The 22,201-nt window shown below is 38.1% G+C and overlaps 1 protein-coding gene across 1 annotated transcript in view; it reads left to right on the forward strand.

The window, feature by feature from the left end:
* SKAP1 (src kinase associated phosphoprotein 1) overlaps positions 1-22,201 on the forward strand; it is a 333,115-nt gene that overhangs the window by 26,446 nt on the left and 284,468 nt on the right. Inside the window, exon 4 of the mRNA XM_049766353.1 lies at positions 2,330-2,435. Coding sequence (XP_049622310.1) covers positions 2,330-2,435 — 106 coding nt within the window. The remainder of the gene's footprint in view (positions 1-2,329; positions 2,436-22,201) is intronic.

Below are 22,201 nucleotides of genomic sequence, written 5' to 3' on the forward strand. Positions count from 1 at the left end.
ATTTTTAATCTGAATTCTTTAATTTTATTTTCTTGAATGGTTGTCCTTGCTAGGACCAGTACAATGATGAGTATGAGTGGTGAGAGCAGATAACTTTTTAATTTTCTTTTTCTTGGTTTTTGGACCATACCTGGTGATGCTCAGGGGTTACTCCTGGTTATGCACTCAGAAATCTCTTGGGGGACAATATGGAATGCTTGGGGGACCATAATGGGGATACCAGGGGATCGAACCATGGTCTGTCCTAAGTCAGCCGTGTGTAAGGCAAAAGCCCTACCGCTGTGCCACTGCTCTGGCCCAGATAACTTTTTCTTAATCTTGACCTTAGGAACAGAAAAAAATCATTCAGTCTTCTAGTGTTAAATATGATGTTATTTGTGGGGGTTTGTAGATACTATTTTTCTTCTATTCTTAGTTTGTGAGTGCTTTTTAATCATGAAGGGATGTTGAATTTTGTTGAATATTCTTTTTTATTTATTGAGATTATAATGCCATCTTTGTCCTTTATTCCATTAGCATAGTATATTACTAAATTTTCATTTTGGACATACTTAATTTTTAACTTTTAATTGAGCTTCACATTTCTTTTTTAGTTTTCAGAAGACTGTGAAGGAACCAAATAAATGACAAACTCAATATGGTGGTCTAACACTGCATCAGAAGTTTTGGTGATGGCTATCTAGGACCATTTTATTTGACGCTGAATAAATACAAAATAAAAATGGCTGTATACTTATGTAATACAGCTGTGTAAATGCATGATATTTTTAAACACATAAGATACAGGTTCATATATGAGGCACTCTTTTGGAAAAAGAAAAAATTAACTATATTATTTAGATGGTTTCTAGGGATGATAATTCATCTAAGCATAATTAAGTGTATAGCAACTATTTCTGGAAACTTTAATCACTGTAATTTTATCTTCGAAAATCTGTAGACCTCACTCAATTTCTTTCAACATAATTTATTTCATATTATATTTCTAGCATGTCTCTATTTTGTAATATTCCCTTGCATTAATTGTAGTTTCCTGCTTTTGGTCACATTTTTCTTTTCCATGTGGGTTCCTTCACATGGTTCCATTGTCATTTTCATTGATGATGCATTTGCTAATTAATTTTTTTAAATGCCTGCCCTTTTATTTTCAGTTTTGCATTTCAGTTCTATTTTTTACTTCAGCTCTATTGATATTTCTTTCTAGTTTCCTTTGGCCTGTATTCTTCTATGACTTGCCTACAATATGTGCTTATGAAATTCATAATTCATTCTGTGCCATCAGTGATAGTTAATATTTAAAAACTTCGAGATTTGTGGGAAATAGTTACTATGCATTGGATTTTTTAATTCATAGCATGGACTTGGATTTCATGATGTGTCACTTGATATGCATATATAAAGGTAAACTATAAGGAGTTAACCATTTTAACCATTTTTAAGTGTACAGTTTCGTAGGATTAAGAAATTCATATTGTTCTGCAATTTTGACATTTTTTTGTTTTTGTTTTGTGTTTTGTTTTGTTTTGTTTTTGGGCCACACCCGGCGTTGCTCAGGGGTTACTCCTGGCTGTCTGCTCAGAAATAGCTCCTGCAAGGCACAGGGGACCATATGGGACACCGGGATTCGAACCAACCACCTTTGGTCCTGGATCGACTGCTTGCAAGGCAAATGCCGCTGTGCTATCTCTCCGGGCCCAATTTTGACATTTATAAGGAGAAAACACCATCTACTTCTCTTTTCTTTGGGGATGGGGGAGTTCCTTTCAAGCAGTGTTCAGGGACCAGGGGCTTATACCCTGTGATTCTCAGGATCCTCCAGGGCTAAATCCAGAAATCCTCAGGGGGCCATGTGATGTGAGGGATTGAATCCCTGTGCTATTTCCCCAGACCCAATATGTTTCTTAATCTTCAGATTTTTTTCTTTTTCACTTAGTAGATTTTCTTCTCTTTTCTTCCCTCCTTTCCTTCCTCATCTCCTACCTTTCTCTGCTTTTCTCTTGGATGTTCTCAGGGGCTGCTCTTGGCACTGGGGTCACCCACAATGTTGCTTAAGGAAACATGCAGTGCAGGGTGTGCATACTAGCCCTTTGAACTATCTCTCTTGGCTAGTTTTTTTTTTTCTTTTTTGGCTTTTGGGCCACACCAAGCTGTGCCCAGGGGTTACTCCTGGCTCTCTGCTCAGAAATATCTCCTGTCAAACACGGGGGACCATATGGGATGCCGAGATTTGAACCACCATTGGTCCTGGGTCAGCTGCTGGCTACTTCTGTGCTATCTCTCCAGTCCCCTAGTTTTTAATTTCTAATGATCAATTTTCCTTGTCTTTTAGATTCTGAAGATTTCCTGGCAGAAGGTTTGCGTAATGAGAACCTCAGTGCTGTTGCAAAAGACCACAGAGACCATATTCTACGAGGCTTTCAGCAAGTCAAAACTAGGTTTGTTTAAACTGGTTCCATTATTATTCTTTAAAACAATATATACTTAGTAAAAATGTTTTTTTTTTTTTTTTTGGGCCACACCCGGCATTGCTCAGGGTTTACTCCTGGCTGTCTGCTCAGAAATAGCTCCTGGCAGGCACGGGGGACCATATGGGACACCGGGATTCGAACCAACCACCTTTGGTCTTGGATCGGCTGCTTGCAAGGCAAACACCGCTGTGCTATCTTCCCGGGCCAGTAAAAATGTTTTTAATTAAAATTTTTGTTGTTGTTTTGGGGTTGATGCTCAAGGGTTACTCCTGGTTATGCTCTCTGAAATTGCTCCTGGCGAGGGGGACCATATGGAATGCCAGGGATCTAATCTACCTGTCCTGGGTCAGCCACATGCAAGGCCACCACCCTAAGGCTGTGCTATCGCTTCCAGCCCCATAATTTTAAATTATTTTTGTACCACAACTGACTGTGCTTAGGGCTTATTCCTGATTCTGCTCACAGGGATCACTGCAATGGGCTTGGGGCCCATATGGGGTACAGGGGATCAAACCCAGGTTGGATGAATGAAGGCAAATACCTTATTCATTGTACCATCACTCTGTGATAGTAAAATATACTTTAATAGTGTGTAAACCAGAAAATGAAAAATACATATTATTGCTTTTGAAAATTATTTTGGGCACAGTTGTTTATAAACTGTTATGAGTAGGGTCTCATATATAATATATTCTAGCACCATGTCCCCATCATTGTTATTTATACTTTGTGGAGCATACTGATGGAATCACAGTTTACCAAAATGAAAATATTTAAAATTATGTCTAATTATTTTTCTTTAAGCTTTGGATCATTATGTTGGTCTTTATTAAACACTTCTTAAAATATGGTAAAAGCTAAACATTTATTTAAAATTACTAAAAGGAAAATGTTAGGCAGTATGATCTCATTTCTGTAGGCTTTTTGGTCTTGATTCTATTTCCACTATTCTTCCTTTATAGAAAGTTTAAATTAGACTTATCCAGTTGGTTCTTTGACCACATTGAAGTGTTTCAGTCTCAGATTAGGTTGGAATATCATCTTATTAATACTTTATTCATAAGATACCTTGACTTAATCTATAATGTGAACATCAGACTTGTTTAGAAGAGGAAGACATTTTTATAATGACCACAAATTTCTTAACTACCATTTGACTTGAAATATGGTAACTGAGAGTTGAAGTTAATCTTATTTTGTGTGGGGGTCATACCTGGCACTGCTCAGGGGTTACTCCTGGTAGGCTCAAGGGAGGGGACCATATGGGATGCTGAGATTGGAACCACCGTCCTTCTGCACACAAGGCAAACACCTTACCTCCATGCTATCTCTCCGGCCCCAATCTTAATTTTTGAAGGGAACATTCTTGTAAGCCTTTTTCAGCCTGCTGGGAATGTGATTCAGAATGAACAGAATTCTCTTAGAAAATATAATATATTCAGAATTACGACTGGACTTTGTGAGTCTGATCATTCTTGCCATCTACTTTAAGAATCACATCGAAGTTCCTTAGAAACAGAATTTTATCCTTAAGAAGGGCACAGCCAGAATCTACTCCCTTTAGGAATGTGAGAGAACTTCACAAGATGCCCTGCTGGATCTTAATCGATTTTTCCCGCTGGCTAATTAAGCATCACTTTTACTTAGCAACTGGGGACTGTGTAATTATCAGCCTGGGTTGCCCTGAATAATTGAAACAAACAGAATACAGAAGGTGGGAGCTTTGTGTTTTTTTGCAAAAGTGAGAATATCTATCATTGTTGGTAGCCTGGAAGAGGGTTTAAAGTAAACTTATCCCTAATGTGACTTTATTAGCAGATCATGTAGGCTTAGGTAGATGCCTGAGAGTTTAGTTAGTAATCCATAGAATTTTTAATTTTTACAAGTTTATATGTATTATAGAATTGTTCTGGAGTAGCACGTGGAATAAAGGTAGAATTATTTAAATTTTTATTACAAGGAGAAGGAGGCCTGGGTATGGGATGATATTGATAAGTAGTTCTAAAATCACACTGCATCTGTGAGAGCAAAAATATAATGAAAAGGAAGACTCCCACATTTATATCACTATTTCTGAAGAAAAAAAATTAGATTTCTAAATCTGACATTGGTTTTTAAAATCATGGTTTTATGGTGACTCATTGATATCAGACTTTTATTTTTTTTAATGTATACAACATATGCATACACACATAGAAACTATTTTTGTTAATGGATAAAGAGTGTTTCTTGTCTCAAAGAACTTGCTGTGTGGTTTGTGGGACAGACATTCAGGAAATAATCAGCAGAAGCTCTGGGAAACATCTGCATGGCTGATGGGAGCTTTGTGTTCATTGATTTGTTGGAAGAAAGATGACACTTTATTTAGAATTTTGTAATTATCAGATCATGGAGGAAATGAGGAGTCAGAAATTAGATACTATACAAGAAAATGGAAAAACGAGGCTTTTCTTTGGCAAGCTGTTTGAAAGTGTCTTCCATTCACCCTTTCAGTCATCGTTCCCTTAATGTAACTTATCTTACCAAATTCTGTTCTTCAGCCATCTCATCTCTAAGGCTCCATTTATGGACTTATGGCTGATCATAATCATATGTATTGATATATATTATGCTACGTATATGTATAATAAATGATCAGGCTATACACATAAATATATATATTTGATTTGAAATCTTGCAAGGTGGCAATCACAATTACATTTGTTGTGTGGGATATGTATCTTCCCCCCTAAAATCTGGGTGTGAAAAGAATAATGGACATCACCAATCTTGAGGATTTATGTCAAGTTGCCAGCTAACATGAAAGGAATTACCGAATGCCATTACAAAGTTTTATCTTTGTTCTTATTATAAAATAATATTTTAGGGATTTGGTAAACTTGGGGGTAGAAAATGATCTCAAAGAATTTGGCACATCTGGGGTGTATATGAACTACAGATAAGAAATCTCTAGGATCAAGCCTTTTTGGAAAACAATATGAATATTCCTCAAAAAACTGGAAATTGAGCTTCCACATGACCTAGAAATACCACTCTTAGAAATCTACCCTATGGGCCCCAAAGTACAATGTAGAAAAGCCCTCTGCACTCCTACGTTGGTGGCAGGAAATGTGCACTGGTGAAGGATATTGTACATTATATCAATCGTGAACAATTTTGTAACTGTGGAAAAAACCAACTGTATTATGAACAAACTTGTAAACAAAGTGTTTAAATAAATTAACTTAAAAATAAATAAAATAAGGAGGGTGTGAAGTTGATAGTATGGTTGATTGCCTATGACTAATCAGGATCGATTTCTTTCACCCCGTATGCTCCAAGGAGCCCACCAGGACTAATCCCAGAATATAAAGCCAGGAATATGGCCTGCAACTATCTCAATTAAAATATTTATTTATTTATTTATTTTATTTTATTTTATTTTGGTTTTTGGGCCACACCTGTTTGACGCTCAGGGGTTACTCCTGGCTATGTGCTCAGAAATCGCCCCTGGCTTGGGGGGACCATATGGGACGCCGGGGGATCGAACCGCAGTCCTTCCTTGGCTAGCGCTTGCAAGGCAGACACCTTACCTCCAGCGCCACCTAAATTTTTTATTTATAAGAATAAAAGGGAAGAAATCACTAGGGCCAGAGAGATAGTACAGTGGATATGACATTTGCTTTGCATGCAGTGAAGCTGGGTTTGATTCTTGGCATCATATATAGTTTCATGAGCACCACCATGAGTAATTTCTGAACACAGAGCTGTGAGTAAACCCTGAGAATTACTGGTTAGGCCCCCAAACAAAACAAAACAAATTCTAGCAGAATAAACCTGGAAAGCTACTATGGAGACATTATATGCATTATACATACACATATATATGTTTTAGTATTTCACACAATTCTAGTTTTTGTTGTTTATTAGCTTCATAAACATTGAACTGTTTAAGAATGCAGAGTGAAGGGCTGGAGAGATAACATAAAGGTAGGTCATTTGCCTTGCATGCAGAAGGACAGTGGTTCGAATCCCGGCATCCCATATGGTCCCCTGAGACTGCAAGGAGCGATTTCTGAGCATGGAGCCAGGAGTAACCCCTGAATACTGCCTGGTGTGACCCAAAAACAAACAAGCAAAGAATGCAGAGTGAAGAGAAACAAAATTAGCACTGTCTGGGAATCTTGTTAAACTAAAGGTTGGTCTTAATTTTTATGGTGTCCCAAAATTTGGTCCTATTTACCATAGTTGTGGTCATGCTATAAATCAAAGTATATGACTTCATTAAAAAAAGTTAAAATGCCAAAAAAAAAAAAAGTTAAAATGCCACTTGCCTCCTTTCTGTAATCTTCAGTGATTGACTCCAGGAAATAATAGTTGTGTCAAGAGTCATGGGTTTCCCCACAGTTCATTGAGCTGTTTTTCATTAAAAGCTACTTAGTTGTTTTCTCTCCTTTAACCTTACAAATAAATAAGTGTATAGATATTTCTATCCTGTCTACTAGTTTTCTGGTCTAAAATATTACCAAGGAAGGATAATGTTATTCATGTAAGATGAAATAAAAAACATTGGCAATTTTTGTGATGCCAAGGAAATGAAGTCCATTGTGATATTTGATGCCCTGAACTGTGCTGTTTATTGCTGTTCTTCAAATTGCATTCTCATTCAAAGCTTCTCCCTAAAAATTAATGGCTTTCATATTCAAAATTCAAGTTTTCACTGATCTCTTTAGAGAATGATTAGGATGAAAGCCAGGTGGAGGCCCCTCCTGCTTTATGACTGGGTCACTGCAGGATCAGCGCCAGATGTAAGACACCTGGAATGAAGCAAGCGTGATCTATACTCAGTTGTGTGATGGTGTTGTTATGCCATCACAGATCTTCAGAGAAACATTCAAGCATTTCTTAAAAGTTTGCTTCAGGGGAGGCCATCTGATAGTAAGCATACTTTGAGAGATGGGGAAGGACTAAAAAAAAAAAGAGAGAGAAAATTTTTATTACTGGGATAAAAATAAATTCTCTTAATGGTCCTTTCTGGAACAAACCAGTCATTTATGTTCACTGTTGGAAGAGAAGGCTAGAGCCAATGGAAGCAAACTTGGTGTATTTTTTCTTCTATAAAACTTACAGAATCTCCTCAAAGAGACAGGTAGAATTATGTAATATTGAAATGGAACTAACTAATTAACTTTATGTGATAGGGTTATGACACAAATGCACATAATCTGTGGTATTTAAAGTGCAGGCTGAGAGAGTATCTTGAGCTTGTTTCAACGGTGAGTGGCTATCAGAAAGTTCTACATGAAATATGAAACATTAGAGGGAAACATTTCCTGGACCCAAGAGGAAGATGGCGGTGGATGGTGGCAGAAAGAAATTAGGACAGAAACTGGAGAAGATGATTGGGAGAAGACATGCACACTGTTCTGCCAGACTTCTCCACCAGTAATGACTGCCACTATTGCATTGAGGACATTCTTCTGTGGGAACGTGTGGAAACCATATGATCCTTTGAGCTGCAAATCTATACTTGGATGGATGCCACCTTAAGAGTTGACTAGTTTAGGGGCCTGAGAGAAAGCACAGTGGGTAGGGCTTTTGTCTTATATCTGGCCAGCCTGGCTAGCTCCTTGACCGATCCTTGATCCTTGGCATCCCATATGGTTCCCAGAGCCTGCCAGAAGTAATTTCTGAGCTGAGAGCCTGGAGTAACCCATAAGGCTCCCAAAACAAAAACAAAACAATGACAACAACAAAAATCCAAAAAGTTGGATGGTTGGTAAAGGAAGTTTAGCCAGAAGCTAGAAAGAAGGGCATAAATTTCAATTTTGTCATTGATTTTAAAGACCTTAAAAAAGCCCTATTTATCAAGTAAAGGAAATTGGTAGCACCATGTCTGGGAGGAAGGCGACAGATAGTTCTATGACCATATAGTTGCAGAAGTTCCAGATAGGAGAGTATTTGGTCATAGCAATCACCCCTCCAAATTAAGCATCACCGCCATCGGATTGCTTGAAACCAAATTAAATTTTTGCTGTTATTTTTCTGAGTACTTTTCATTCAATAAATAAATAAATAAATAAATAAATAAATAAATAAAATGTACTCATTTCCTCATTATTGCCATCAGGCCTTTACTTTATAAACAAATGATAAGAATCTATTTAGGAGTTAGCTTTGACTGTGCTGTTAGGGCTATTAATAGAAAGTCAGTGTTCTAAGTCTTTCTGTACAGTATGAAAAGTGCTCTTAGCATTTTATGTAAACCTATTGTTAAATATATATGTGTAATCCCCCCAAAAGAGAAATATGAAACATTAGTTACAAATATAAAATATAGCTAGTTTGGAAGCTTCAAACTTCTTTTTTTCTAGCTTAAAATAGACTTACTTTTGTTTTGTTTTGGTTTGGTTTTTTGGGTCACACTCATTTGATGCTCAGGCTAAGTGCTCAGAAATTGCTCCTGGCCTGGGGGGACCATATGAGACGCTGGGAGATCGATCCGAACCATGGTCCTTCCTTGACTAGCGCTTGCAAGGCAGACATCTTACCTCTAGCGCCACCTCACTGGCCCCTTACCTTTTTTTTTTTTTTAAGCATCCTTTAGATTATTGATTGATTGATTGATTTTTGGTTTTGGGGCCACACCCGGCAGTGCTCAGGGGTTATTCCTGACTCTACACTCAGAAATCTCTCCTGGCAGGCTTGGGGGGACCATATGGGATGCCGGGGATCGAAGCTGGGTTCATCCTGTTTCGAGCACGTGCAAAATAACCACCCTACTGCTATGCTATCACTCTGACCTCAGCCAAAATCATTGATTGAAGAGTTTTTCTTTGCTCCATTTCACATATTTAGTTCCAATGTCAGGCATTGGCTTCTTAACTGAGAACTTTTAGTTCTGTTCTATTTGTCTTCAGGACTACATTTTTTTTAGTACCATGCAGTTTTGATTATTATAGCTTTAGTGTAGTCCAAAGTTTGGGCAAACCATAGATCCCATTTTCTTTTGTTTTCATAGGTTTTGTGTTTGGCTGTGTTTATAAGTCCCACTTGTGCTAGAATGAATCTAACATTTCAGTGCTGCCCATTTTCTCTTTTAAAAAGTTAATTAAAATATGCCTTTACATTGATCTATTTGTGATCTCTGGGAACATTGAGGTATGGGGTTTTTATTGAGGTTTTTTCTAATTTATTTCCTCCCTCCTCTCCCTCCTCTTTCCCTCCCTTCTTTCCTCCCTTTCCCTCCCCCTCCCTCCTTTCTTCTTTCTTTTCTTCCTCCTTCCCTCTCTCTTCCTCTCTTCGTTACTTCTTTCTTTTCCTTCCTTCCTTCCTTTCACCTTCCTTCCTTCCTTCTTCCCTCCCTCCCCCCTCTCTCTTTCTTTCTTTCTTTCTTTCTTTCTTTCTTTCTTTCTTTCTTTCTTTCTTTCTTTCTTTCTTTCTTTCTTTCTTTCTTTCTTTCTTTCCCTTCCTTCCTTCCTTCCTTCCTTCCTTCCTTCCTTCCTTCCTTCCTTTCTTCCTTCCTTTCTTCCTTCTTTCTTTGTGTCTCGGTTTAGGACACACCTGGTTGTGCCCAGGATTTACTCCTGGTAGTGCCCAGAGAACTATATATGGGATTAAACAGGGGACAGCCACATGCAAGGCAAGGGACTTAACTTCAGTGCTAGCTCTTCAGCCTCTGGTTTTCTCAAATTTTCTTGCCTTTATTATAATTTAGACCCACTGTGCTACAGTGAAGCTGGTGCAATAGAAGAGAATTGCAAGCTAGGTAAGTTTATGAAGAGCTAAATTCTGTTCTGCTATTTCTGTCATGACAAGTGATTCATTAGAAGAGTATTCCAATCTAACTCTATTTCCTTTTAAAGTTACCCCTCAGATATTTGGAATTCCTTCCTAAATGTTACAAAAATTCAAGCATTACTAACCATATTTTGAAACCTTTATTTGAGTTTTTGTGTGGTATAGCTGCAGGGTTACTTTTTGTTTTTGTTGTTTTTTTCTGCTTTTGTTTTTAATTTAGAAAATGATGCCCAAAACTTAATTTCTTTGGGATTTTATTTTATTTCATGATGCTTTTGAAAATGAGTTGGGCCTAAAGTGGCTTTTTATACTCACACCATGTGAGTCATTTCTTCTTTGGAAGCTGGATCTTCTCCCCCACTGTGTAGCCTCATCTAGTCTCCCTGAAGTGCAGCGCTAGCAGGGTTGATAATGAAATGCGGTCCTACTTATCATGCTCAGCAAAGGGTTCAGAGAAGATGGGGAAAAAAGCAATCCCACAGGAACTCCTCGAATGCTAGATAGGCATATTTAACCCCCATGTATTTAAAATGGAAATGAGATATCTTAGGGTTTTTGTTTTTGATTTACTCAGGATGTCACCACCTCCTTAGCAATGGGAATCTCTTACAGGCCCACCACTGACCTGTTTGGGAAGATCTCAGCCTATTGCCTCAGGTCCAGTGGAGTTTCTTAATATTTCTTTCAAAACTCTCAGCAGTACTTTGCAGTAACTTTGATTCTTTAGGCTTCAAAGCATGCCGCTTCTAGGGCCAATTTTCTGAAAGGAAAAAAAAAATCAGTGTAAGGGAGCAAACAGCTCATAAAGGAAGGGGCTGCTATCCCTGGGGCTGCTCTTACCATCGTAAATTAGAGAAGAGTGTACAAACCAGTAATACCACTGCTTTGCAAGGCTGAGAAAATTCCAATTTGTTGCTAGTGCTTTGTTAAAAATTCCCACTTGGAATGACCCAGTCTTCAGTTAGTCCAGCTTTAGATTGTTTTTATCATAGCTAGTGTGGTTTACAGACTAAGACGCTTTGTAATTAAATGTTCAAACTCGTGTTCCCTCTTGAATTTGTGGGCCTTGTTGAGGTTCTCATTATCATTTACAGAAAATTTCATGCCCACATAATCTCCAGTTAGTTATTTCTCTAAGTTATATTAGTGTGTGTCCCTCATTTATGAATTCTGACATAATCATGGGTTTATCTAATAACTGGATAATTGAAACCTTCTCCTGTGCCTACCAAGGACCTTTTGTCCTTTGTGTTGTAAAAACTGAGGTATAATAAATTAATCAAAATAATTGAATTAATAAAAGATTATGCTTTTGAGGACACTGAACTGTTCATTGGATTTGGTTAGTCATTCCATTAGAAAGAATAGGTATCGTTTTAAAATGTTATTTGAAAGAATCTTAAACCCATATTAAAGTTTAGCTCATATGGGTGCTGAAGTGTTTAATGCTTATGATATACTAATATCTGCAATTAATTTTGATATCAAAATGCATCATCAAACATGAATGTCATCTCATAAAAATCTAAGATAGATGGGTAACTGGCTAGTTGCATATAAGACAAAGGAAATATAGCAAAATATGAGTCTAGTTTGTAGGCACATTTGTGTGTTATTTTAAAATCTATGCATATTTGAAAATGTTCATAATAGAAAGTAAAATAATATTTGCTTGACTGTGCATTTTAGGAATCATGAATTTCTTTTATTGTGACTCCCCAAAACCATAAATTTCCTCAATATGGAAATATCATAAACATATTTGTTATTTTGGAGGATGATAATTTTCTAGGAATGACTTTTTTAGGAGCAGTGTGTTTTTGAATGATAGTAAATGAAGGTCTAATCCTATAACTTGCTATTTCTGACATAACTACCTTTAAGTAGTTAACTTTTATACTTCTTTAAAACTTCTAGGCCAGCAATTATTGAGAGCTGAAATTCAATTCAAACATTCTGCCCAGGAGATCCTAAAATTTTTATTTTTTTAAGGAAAGGCAATTTCTGACTTTTCTCATAAATTTGATAAAAGGAAAGCTAATATGAGATTGGTAGTCCAGTAGGAAATGGAACTCAATTTTACATTTTTTAAATCATTTTATGGTATTAAAAATGACAGAGGTTAGAAACAAAGCTCTTATTCTTTTATTGAACTAGAATTGAAAGTGGCAGAAAATCATTTTGGCCCTAGTGCAGTAAATGTTATCACTAAAACATGTTCAGGGGATATTAGGATAGTCTCTCAAGCACCAGAGACAAAAGTTCACAGAACAAGAACTGATATTTCTGTCCTTATCTTGAAATTATTAGATGTACAGAAGATGAAAGTATCTTAGTTCTAAGAGGACAGAGGATGGAGTCTGGATTGAAAATGATAGTGCTTCCATCCTGGACAAAAGTGAACTGTGGAAAATGATGGGATTACTGTCTCAGCAGGGACAACCCAATGGAGGGAATTCACAGGCCCATACCAGGTTCTTCAGCCCCCAAGGCTGAGGAATACAGAACTAAAGAAAACTGTAAGCAAAAATATGAACTGGCAATGAAGATGGTGAGCAAGCAAGCTATACTGTTCATTAAAATGATTGTTTGAAATTTGGAGTGAGCCAGGAGACTAAAGTGACTGTCAGCAGTTACTTTATTTTGAGAATCTGGTAGAGAAATTTTAAGTCCATTTGGGAAAAACCAATCATTTTTGAGTGTGCAGTATGATTATTCTTCAGAATTTTGTGTAAATGGAGCAGGTTGGTAAGCATATGTTTGCTGATCCTAAAATGATTAAAATTCAGAATAAGTAAGACTCTTGTGAAATTGAGTTTTCAGGTTCCGGCCAGTATTCTATACTGCCATATGGCATAACTGGAATTAATTGCTGTTTCCAGTCTTTTATTCTTTTCCTGAACGTGTTGATGCCCCGTTTGAAATATTAGAGTTTTTGCAGAAGTATTTAATCATACAAGATAGATGTCTGACATGTTCATGAAAGCAGTGTATGTAGTTAATAGTTCTTGGGTGGGGGGAAAGCCTGATGTGAGGTTTCTAACCCCCTTCCATCCTCTTTTTTGGTTGGGAAAATACATGGATATGAGAGTTAGCAAGGAAAATGGAAAGAGTCTCAGGATTGTGTAAATAGAAAAGGTAACATGGGGATTCATTTTTTGTGGAATCTTAACTTCTTGACATATCAAATCTACACCATGAACAAATTCAATATTACCTGTAAATATTTTCTTAGAAGTGCAGAATATCATATTCTATTACATCATACTTCAAAAGCATACTTTATTTGAATTTATTTAATATCATACTTTATTGAATTAAAATGTGCATTTTAATAACATTTCAAGGTCACCTGTATACATATCAACACTTAAGAAAAATTGCTCTAACACATTAGAGACTTTTAATTTCATTTTAAATTTAATTGCTCAGAACTCTGAGTACAGACTTATGGATGTTTTAAAATACTTAAATTTTTATTTTTGAAATTTTCCACCCTAGTAATAAAATGTGATTTTAGAGTCTAAGCTAAACCTTAGACCAAGAGACCTTGTTTATAAAGAAATTGACTAGTAACTAGTTCAACATATTTTTCTCTGCAACACGAACATGTTATGTTAAAATGTTGTTTCTTCAAATGTCTAATATGATAACATTTTGTTTATATTTTAACTGGAATTTCAATAGAAGGCTACAGGTCTGCTGACTATTATTGGAATTCTGGCAGAGCATAGATGCCAGTCATTCCAGCCATTTTTGTTCCCATCACCAGCTTCTGTTTTTGCTCTCCATCCTCCTCTGGACTGTGTCTCCACCATGTACATATTTCAGATGACATGTCTGTGAATCCTTTTGCTGGAGTTACTTGGAACACATGTTCTCTTACAGTCGGGCTACACTACATCCTTCACCTCTTTTCTCATTTGTTCCTGAGTAAAACAGAGCTCCTCTTACATCTTAAGTAGAATTTTCTCATTTTCCAGGAGTGCTTCTGGCATTCTTCAAACTCCTTACTGCCATGTTTGGACTTGTACTATTTAATCTAGTCCAAAACTTCTCCCCTTTTGAGATTTGTATGTGTGGATTTACAAATCCCTGTCCTCTGGCATCATATGAGGTCAGGATCTCTCCTCACATTATTTGACATTGAAGCATCAACTCATAGTTGTTTTCTTTGCCTAACTATTGCCATTGGCCCACAAGAGACCACCTCTTTCTTAAACTTAGCTTTCTCTCTCTGTTCTATCTCTCCATTCATATAGAGATAATGCTGAGATCTTCCCTAATGTTAAGAAAAATCTTATATATTAAGTAGTGATTTTCTCTTGAACTAATCTCTCTATTTTTTATTTTATTTATTTCTTTATTTCTTTTTCTGTTTTTTGTTTGTTTGTTTTGTTTTGTTTTGGGGCCACACCCAGCTGTGCTCAGGGGTTACTCCTGGCTATCTGCTCAGAAATGGCTCCTGGCAGGCACGGGGGACCATATGGGACACCGGGATTCGAACCAACCACCTTAGGTCCTGGGTCAGCTGCTTGCAAGGCAAACACCGCTGTGCTATCTCTCCAGCCCCAAACATAATCCTTGTAATAGAAGTTTAGACTAGCTATTTAGTTTCTTCTTCTCTGATCACTCTTCAGTGTCCTGGACTCCACTTCTGCTTTGATCAAGGTACTCTTGATCAAGTAAATCCATAACTTCTAGTTCACCATCCAGAACTACCTGTGCTCATCTATTTTATAACATATGACATTGTTGATAACTTCCTTTTCCTTAACAAAACAAAAACCTTCTGTTTATTACCACAATGGCAGTCTTTCTTGTGTTTTCCTTCTCCCTTGATTTTTTTCAGTTGTTTTGTTTTGGGGTCACACCCAGTAGTGCTCAGTGTTTACTCCTGACTCTGGTCTTGGGGATCACTCCTGGCAGGCTTAGGAGACCAATCAAGAAACCAGGAATCAAACCCACAAGTACCTATCTACTGTATTATAGCTTCAGCATCTCTTCCTTGAGATTTTTACACTCTGTTGAGACCCTGGCTTGTATTCACTTTCTCTTCACTGTTATTTCTCATATTTGCATACATTATTTTTTTTCTTCCCTCCTTCCTTCCCTCCTTCCTTCCCTCCTTCCTTCCCTCCTTCCTTCCCTCCCTCCTTCCCTCCTTCCTTCCCTCCTTCCTTCCCTCCCTCCTTCCTTCCTTCCTTCCCTCCCTCCCTCCCTCCTTCCTTCCTTCCTTCCTTCCTTCCTTCCTTCCTTCCTTCCTTCCTTCCTTCCTTCCTTCCTTCCTTCCTTCCTTCCTTCCTTCCTTCCTTCCTTCCTTCCTTCCTTCCTTCCTTCCTTCCTTCCTTCCTTCCTTCCTTCCTTCCTTCCTTCCTTCCTTCCTTCCTTCCTTCCTTCCTTCCTTCCTTCCTTCCTTCCTTCCTTCCTTCCTTCCTTCCTTCCTTCCTTCCTTCCTTCCTTCCTTCCTTCCTTCCTTCCTTCCTTCCTTCCTTCCTTCCTTCCTTTCTTTCTTCTTTTCCACACCAGTATGCTTAAAGGGCCACACCTGTTTGATGCTCAGGGGTTACTCCTGGCTATATGCTCAGAAATTGCTCCTGGCTTGGAGAACCATACGGGATGCTGGGATTTGTGAAAGGCAAATGTCCTACCACTGTGCTATCACTCTGGCCCCTATATCATTTTCTTTTTATGCTGCTGCCTGATTTATTAAATGTAGCTTCATCTTTTCATAAATGACTCTCAGTTCTACAGCTTATCTTTGGGCCTTCTCAGCACTAGACTGTTTAAGACAACCCCTTTCTATTTATCTTAAAGAAACTTTTTAGGGGGCCGGGAAGGTGGCGCTAGAGGTAAGGTGTCTGCCTTGCAAGCGCTAGTATAGGACGGACTGTGGTTCGATCCCCCGGCATCCCATATGGTCCCCCCAAGCCAGGGGCGATTTCTGAGTGCATAGCCAGGAGTAACCCCTGAGCGTCAAACGGGTGTGGGCCAAAAACCAAAAGAAAAAAGAAAAAAAAAAAAGAAACTTTTTAGTTCTTCATGAAGATAAGGCAGATGCTTCTGGTTGCCTCTCCAGCAGCCTCACTCCCATTCTTGCTTGACAACAGAACTTCACAGGCCAAGGATAAAGTATGATTGGAAAGCATTCTGCATTCACAGTGGTTGACCTAGATTTTGTATAAAATATTATTTAGGTCCAAGAAATGTAAGGATAAAATATGATGTACTCTATCAGAACAGACATGTACTTGGGAGAGAAATATTCATTAAATGCAATAGCCAGTTCAAGACCTAACTCTGCTCTGAAGTGCTAGAAGAGGAACTTTGGAGGAATCCAAATCGTCACACCGTTGTTGGGCCCTATATCAGCCTGAGAATTACCTATCTCCATATTTTTTTGTCTTAATGGAAAAAATTTTTTTTGCTTGTTTAAGCTTCTGTGATTGTAGCCTGGAGAATAGTGGTCTATTGAATACCCAAAATATGAAATTGTTTTTTAATATTCTTTTTGTTCCTTAAGTCTAATCTTGCTTTTCCTAGTCCCACGGCTCCCAAGATAGAATGACTTTTTTTTTTAATGACTTTTCTCTCTTTTCTCCCCAAACCATCAACAACCCATCTGAGAAGCCTCTCTTCACTGTCACTGGCTAAACTTGAGCCTTTATAATATGTTACTCAGAACATTGTAGAGTTTTCTTTTCTGGTTCACTGCCTCAAGTTTCTCCCTGCCAGTTTAGTTTGCTTCTCCATTTTGCTGAAAGGGCAGACTCAAGAAAGTTTAATTTAATTATTCATGCTAGAGAAGATTTCTTATGCAAAACAATAAGATAAATTATAAGTAAAAACAGCAGAATCTATGAGTGTGTGTGAACAAATGAAAAAAAAAGGGGGGGCAGGAATTTAAAAGTCAATGAGTTCTTGGTTTCCAAGTTGGAAGGAAGGTAGTTAGCACTCAGGGGAAAGGAAATATGGAAACAGGAAATGAGGCTTTACCTGTGCCATGCAATCTTGGGTCCTTTTGTAGAAGTAAATAGTTACTACAAAATAGTTTATTTTGTGCTAACACACTCACTCTCTCTCACACACAAGTAATGCTATCTTTTGATCCATATGAAATATAGCAATGCTCTGAGTGATTTATGATGACTTTTCTAAGTTTTCTCCAATAAAGGAAGTTCATTCTCAAGATCTTAATTAGGTGAGCCATCATGGATTAGAACAACGTTCTTTTCTTAGACTTAGCTCTTTGAGCCCTACTGAACTAACACAGGATGAATCCTTCATTAGGAAAGGATTATCACACTCGGTGTGACTATTTAGTAAAACATTTGTATTTATGGGTCTAGTTTTCCAAAGTGATGATGCCTGAGTAAACGACTCACTTCCTCCTCCTTAAAGCATCAGTCACCATGATTGATTTTTATGTTGGTCATAAAGAGAAATGGGATCAACTAAAAGCAGGGTGAGGATTACACAGCGGAAGCAGTTAATTTACTTAACAAACATGGATTGGCTATTTGTTTGCTCTGTCTTGGGCTGGTTGCCAGGCAATCAAGACAATGTCACATAAGACATATCCCTATTTTCCCATGGAGTCCTTTAGATGACTGGCTAACCATACTTATGGACAAAGCCAGCATGGTACGCACTGCTCACAGATAACTACCTAAAATGTCTGATTTTTTTTTTTTTTTTTGGTTTCAATTTGTTTCCTATCTTCAGCCTCACTGTTTAGAGATTTATTTGGCCTCATCATCTTTATTTATTTATTACCACGCTGAAATTCGGAACTCTGGGCTTCACATATGCAAGGCATATGTTCTACCTTTTTGAGCCATATCCCCAGTTCCTAAACAATTTTTATTGATGTAGCATTGATTTAATATATTATATAGGTTTCAGATGATCAACATTATAATTCAGGCTAAGAATTTATTACATTATCATCAAAAGTTTCATTTCTACTTAATATCATACAGTTGGTCTCTTTACCCAATTACCCTCACCTTCTCATATGGAAACCATTATTTTGTGCTTTTATTCTGAGTTGTTTTTTTGTTTTGTTTTGTTTGTTCATTTTTTTTCTTTATCTTCTGCATATGAGTAAAGTGGTTACTTTCTTTTAAAATACAAGCTTGGGACGGAGAGATAGCATGGAGGTAAGGCATTTGCCTTTCATGCAGAAGGACAGTGGTTTGTATCCCGGTATCCCATATGGTCCCCCGAGCCTGCCAGGAGCGATTTCTGAGCATGGAGCCGGGAGTAACCCCTGAGCACTGCCAGGTGTGACCCCAAAACCAAAAATAAATAAATAAATAAAATACAAGTTTGTAAGTGGTGGAAGTATGCTAGGTCCAAACAACACAAGGTTATAAGAAAATTAAGAGACTTAAGCAGATAGTTATATACGTTAATTTATTCAATGTTTTCTTTTGAATTTTTGTTTTGTTTTATTTTTGGGCCACACCCAGTGAAATTCAGGGTTACTCGTGGCTATAAGCTCAGAAATCACTCCTGGCTTGGGGGACCATATGGGACGCCGGGGTTCAAACACAAGTTTGTCCTAGGTCAGCCACGTGTAAGGCAAACAAACACCCTTTCACTGCTCTACAGCTCCGGCCCTCTTTTGAATTTTTAATTAAGATTCAGTGATGTATAAGTTTGCTGAATTGTAGTATGAAGTAAGGCACAATGCTAGGTCCATTAGGGTTATAAAATAGGGGTTTTGACTGAACTCAAATAACATTAGCAGCTGAACCATCTCAGGTAGGACTAGACTACAGATTGAAAACTCTGGACTATTCTCAGAATAGGGGTGAAACAAGTCCTCCCAACCCTCAGCCCCACCACTGGAAAAGTCAATAGCCTCCACCCATATCCACCATCTTCCAGAGTGAAAAATGGCCTAGATCCTCTACTAAGCTCCAAAAGAAAATCATGGCCATCAACTCTTTCCAGGTAGTCTGATACAGTCTGAAAACTCCAAGGCCTCTTAAAATGGGTGGGGACAGATTTCCCTTTCTTTCTAAAGGCATAGTAGCCACAGCCACACCTGACACCCTCCAACAGAACTGGCCCAGCTCTACAACTTAACTTTATCTAAATACCAAGCCACCCAATATGTTTGAGAGCTATAGGTCTTATTATACACTCGGGACCCTGCAATACTTCAAAAGTCCATAGTAGTGTCAGTCCAGAAGGATTACAGACAATCTGATGGGAAAGTTACATTAAAGATCACCAAGATTTGTTAGCCTAAACAGTAATATAGAAGGTTCAACTAGCACAATCAAAGCCCAGTAAATCCTTAGACAATGACTTTAGTAACACCATTGAGAGATATAACAGTTAAAATTGATCGAAGTGTTGATAATTCCATTTGATTTTATGTTGCAATAAACAATATAAACAATATGAAGTAAATATGTGCTTGCAGAAGGGCTGTCTGGGGTGGTGGATGGGAAACTGGGGACATGGGTGGAGGAAAGGTCACACTGGCGGTAGGATTGGTACTTGAACTTTTAGTGCCTGAAACAACTGTATTATGAACGACTTGGCAAGTCATGGCATTAGCGTGGCTGGAGCGGTGACTCAGTGGTAGAGTGCTAACCTAGGATGGACAGCAGTTTGATCCCGCAGCGTCCCATATGGTGCCCTCAGCCAGGAGCGATTTCTGAGCGCATAGCCAGGAGTAACCCCTGAGTGTCACCAGGTATGGCCCAAAAACCAAGGGAAAAAAATTCATGACATTATAATAAAAAATTTAAAAAAAGCAAAATAAAAAATAAATTATTGAGTACAGGTCATGGGCATTTGACTAGGTGGTAGATACATCCCTGACATTTGTATAACCCTGAATTTGATCCCTTGGCACTGAATGGTTCCCTGAGCACTTCTGGCTATATCCCTGGTATTACCCACCCCTAGTGCTTCTTGATTTGCACTAGTGACTCCCAGCCCTAAGCACCCAGTATCTGGCTAGAATATCACTGGACTGAATGGCTTCTGCACCATCACCAACAGTGCCACTGGTGTGGGTCCTGTAAAAACACAGTAATATTGGACCAATTTCTTCAGGAAAAATGAGGGCTTTAACTCTGCAATTTAAGAACAATAACCACACACGATATTCATCACCTTGAAATTACGTGCCAGACCAGGTGTCAAAGACTTTAAAAAATGATCTTTTTTCTCCTCACAACATGTATGTGAAGGAAATACTATAATTTTCATTTAGAGGATGAGGTCATCAACTTGCACTAGACTTCACAGCTGTTAGGTTCTGGAAGTGGAATATGAACCCAAGCAGATGACTTTTGTCTTAGCATTAGAATTAAGATTCAATTTCTTTATAAATGTGAATGAGACACTTAAATTATTAATTTACTCAAGAATTGTTTACTCAGCATATATAATTTGCAGAGCAGTTATGCAGAGAACACATTATAGGTTCCACTTCTCTTATTTTTGAGCAACATAAATGAAAAATTATATGATATGCCTCCACCTTTTAAGATGATCATTTTGGGCCTGGAGATATAGCACAGCGGCGTTTGCCTTGCAAGCAGCCGATCCAGAACCAAAGGTGATTGGTTTGAATTCCGGTGTCCCATATGGTCCCCCGTGCCTGCCAGGAGCTATTTCTGAGCAGACAGCCAGGAGTAACCCCTGAGCACCGCCAGGTGTGGCCCAAAAAACAAAAAAAAAAAACAAAAAACAAAAAAACAAACAAAATAAAAGATGATCATTTTTTTTTTTTTGGTTTTTGGGCCACACCCGGCGGTGTTCAGGGGTTACTCCTGGCTGTCTGCTCAGAAATAGCTCCTGGCAGGCACGGGGGACCATATGGGACACCGGGATTCGAATCAACCATCTTTGGTCCTGGATCGGCTGCTTGCAAGGCAAACGCCGCTGTGCTATCTCTCCGGGCCCAAGATGATCATTTTCATGTAAGAATGTCTAATACAATGCATGTGACATAGTAGATAATCTTCAAAATTTCCCAAGAAGCCCACAACTAATGGAAAATATATAAAGTATGTACAAAAAAGCAATAATTCAATATATGTTGATATTAAAGCTTTAGAAGAGTTACACATATATTGAACTGTGAAGTCCTACTAGATGGTAGACTGTAAGAAGCCTTCATGGGTTAAGTGACATTATGATTTGTTTCTTGGATGGAAGGGTAGGTGAATTTGTGATGAGATACTGTACACACAAAAATAGCAAGGGATAAGGAAAAATTTAGCCATGATTGAGAACCAAAGGGCATTTTTATAAAATTGGGTGTAAGGGAATAATGAAAAATAGGTAAGATGAGATCAATCATGAAATAAGAATTTTGACTGGGAAGAGAGAAAGGGAGAGAAAGGTAGGTAATTCAGAAGAGTGAAACCAGCAGAGAGGGTTAAACAGTGCTTTAGTAGGGAGCTTTGAGAATCATGTGAAGCTTTAGCACCTGGGCTAAAGACTATGAGAAGTGGGAGATGACTGAAAATGGAGAATTAGAGGGGCCAGAGCGGTGGCAGGAGCCATAAGGCGTCTGCCTTGCTTGCGCTAGCCTAGGATGGACCACGGCTCGATCCCCCAGCATCCCATATGGTCCCCGAAGCCAGGAGCAATTTCTGAGTGCAGAGCCAGGAGTAACCCCTGAGCGTCACCGGGTGTGGCCCCAAAACCAACCCCCCCCCAAAAAAAAAGAAAGAAAAGAAAATGGAGGATTAGAATGTCAAAGATTGCTTGTGTTCCAGATATCCAGAGAAGGAAGATAAAATAGTTATCTTTCCCATTACTTCTTGCTTGAGTTCATTTATTTCTAAAGCTGGCTTTGGGATTTTATGAGCTTTGTTAGCTTTTTTGAATAACCAGACAATCTGCTCACTTTTTAAAACTTTACGGGAAAGTGCATTCTATACACTTGACTTTATACTTTTACTTTCGAAATGCAA

Source organism: Suncus etruscus, chromosome 1 (assembly GCF_024139225.1).
Source record: "Suncus etruscus isolate mSunEtr1 chromosome 1, mSunEtr1.pri.cur, whole genome shotgun sequence".
Lineage (NCBI taxonomy): Eukaryota > Metazoa > Chordata > Mammalia > Eulipotyphla > Soricidae > Suncus > Suncus etruscus.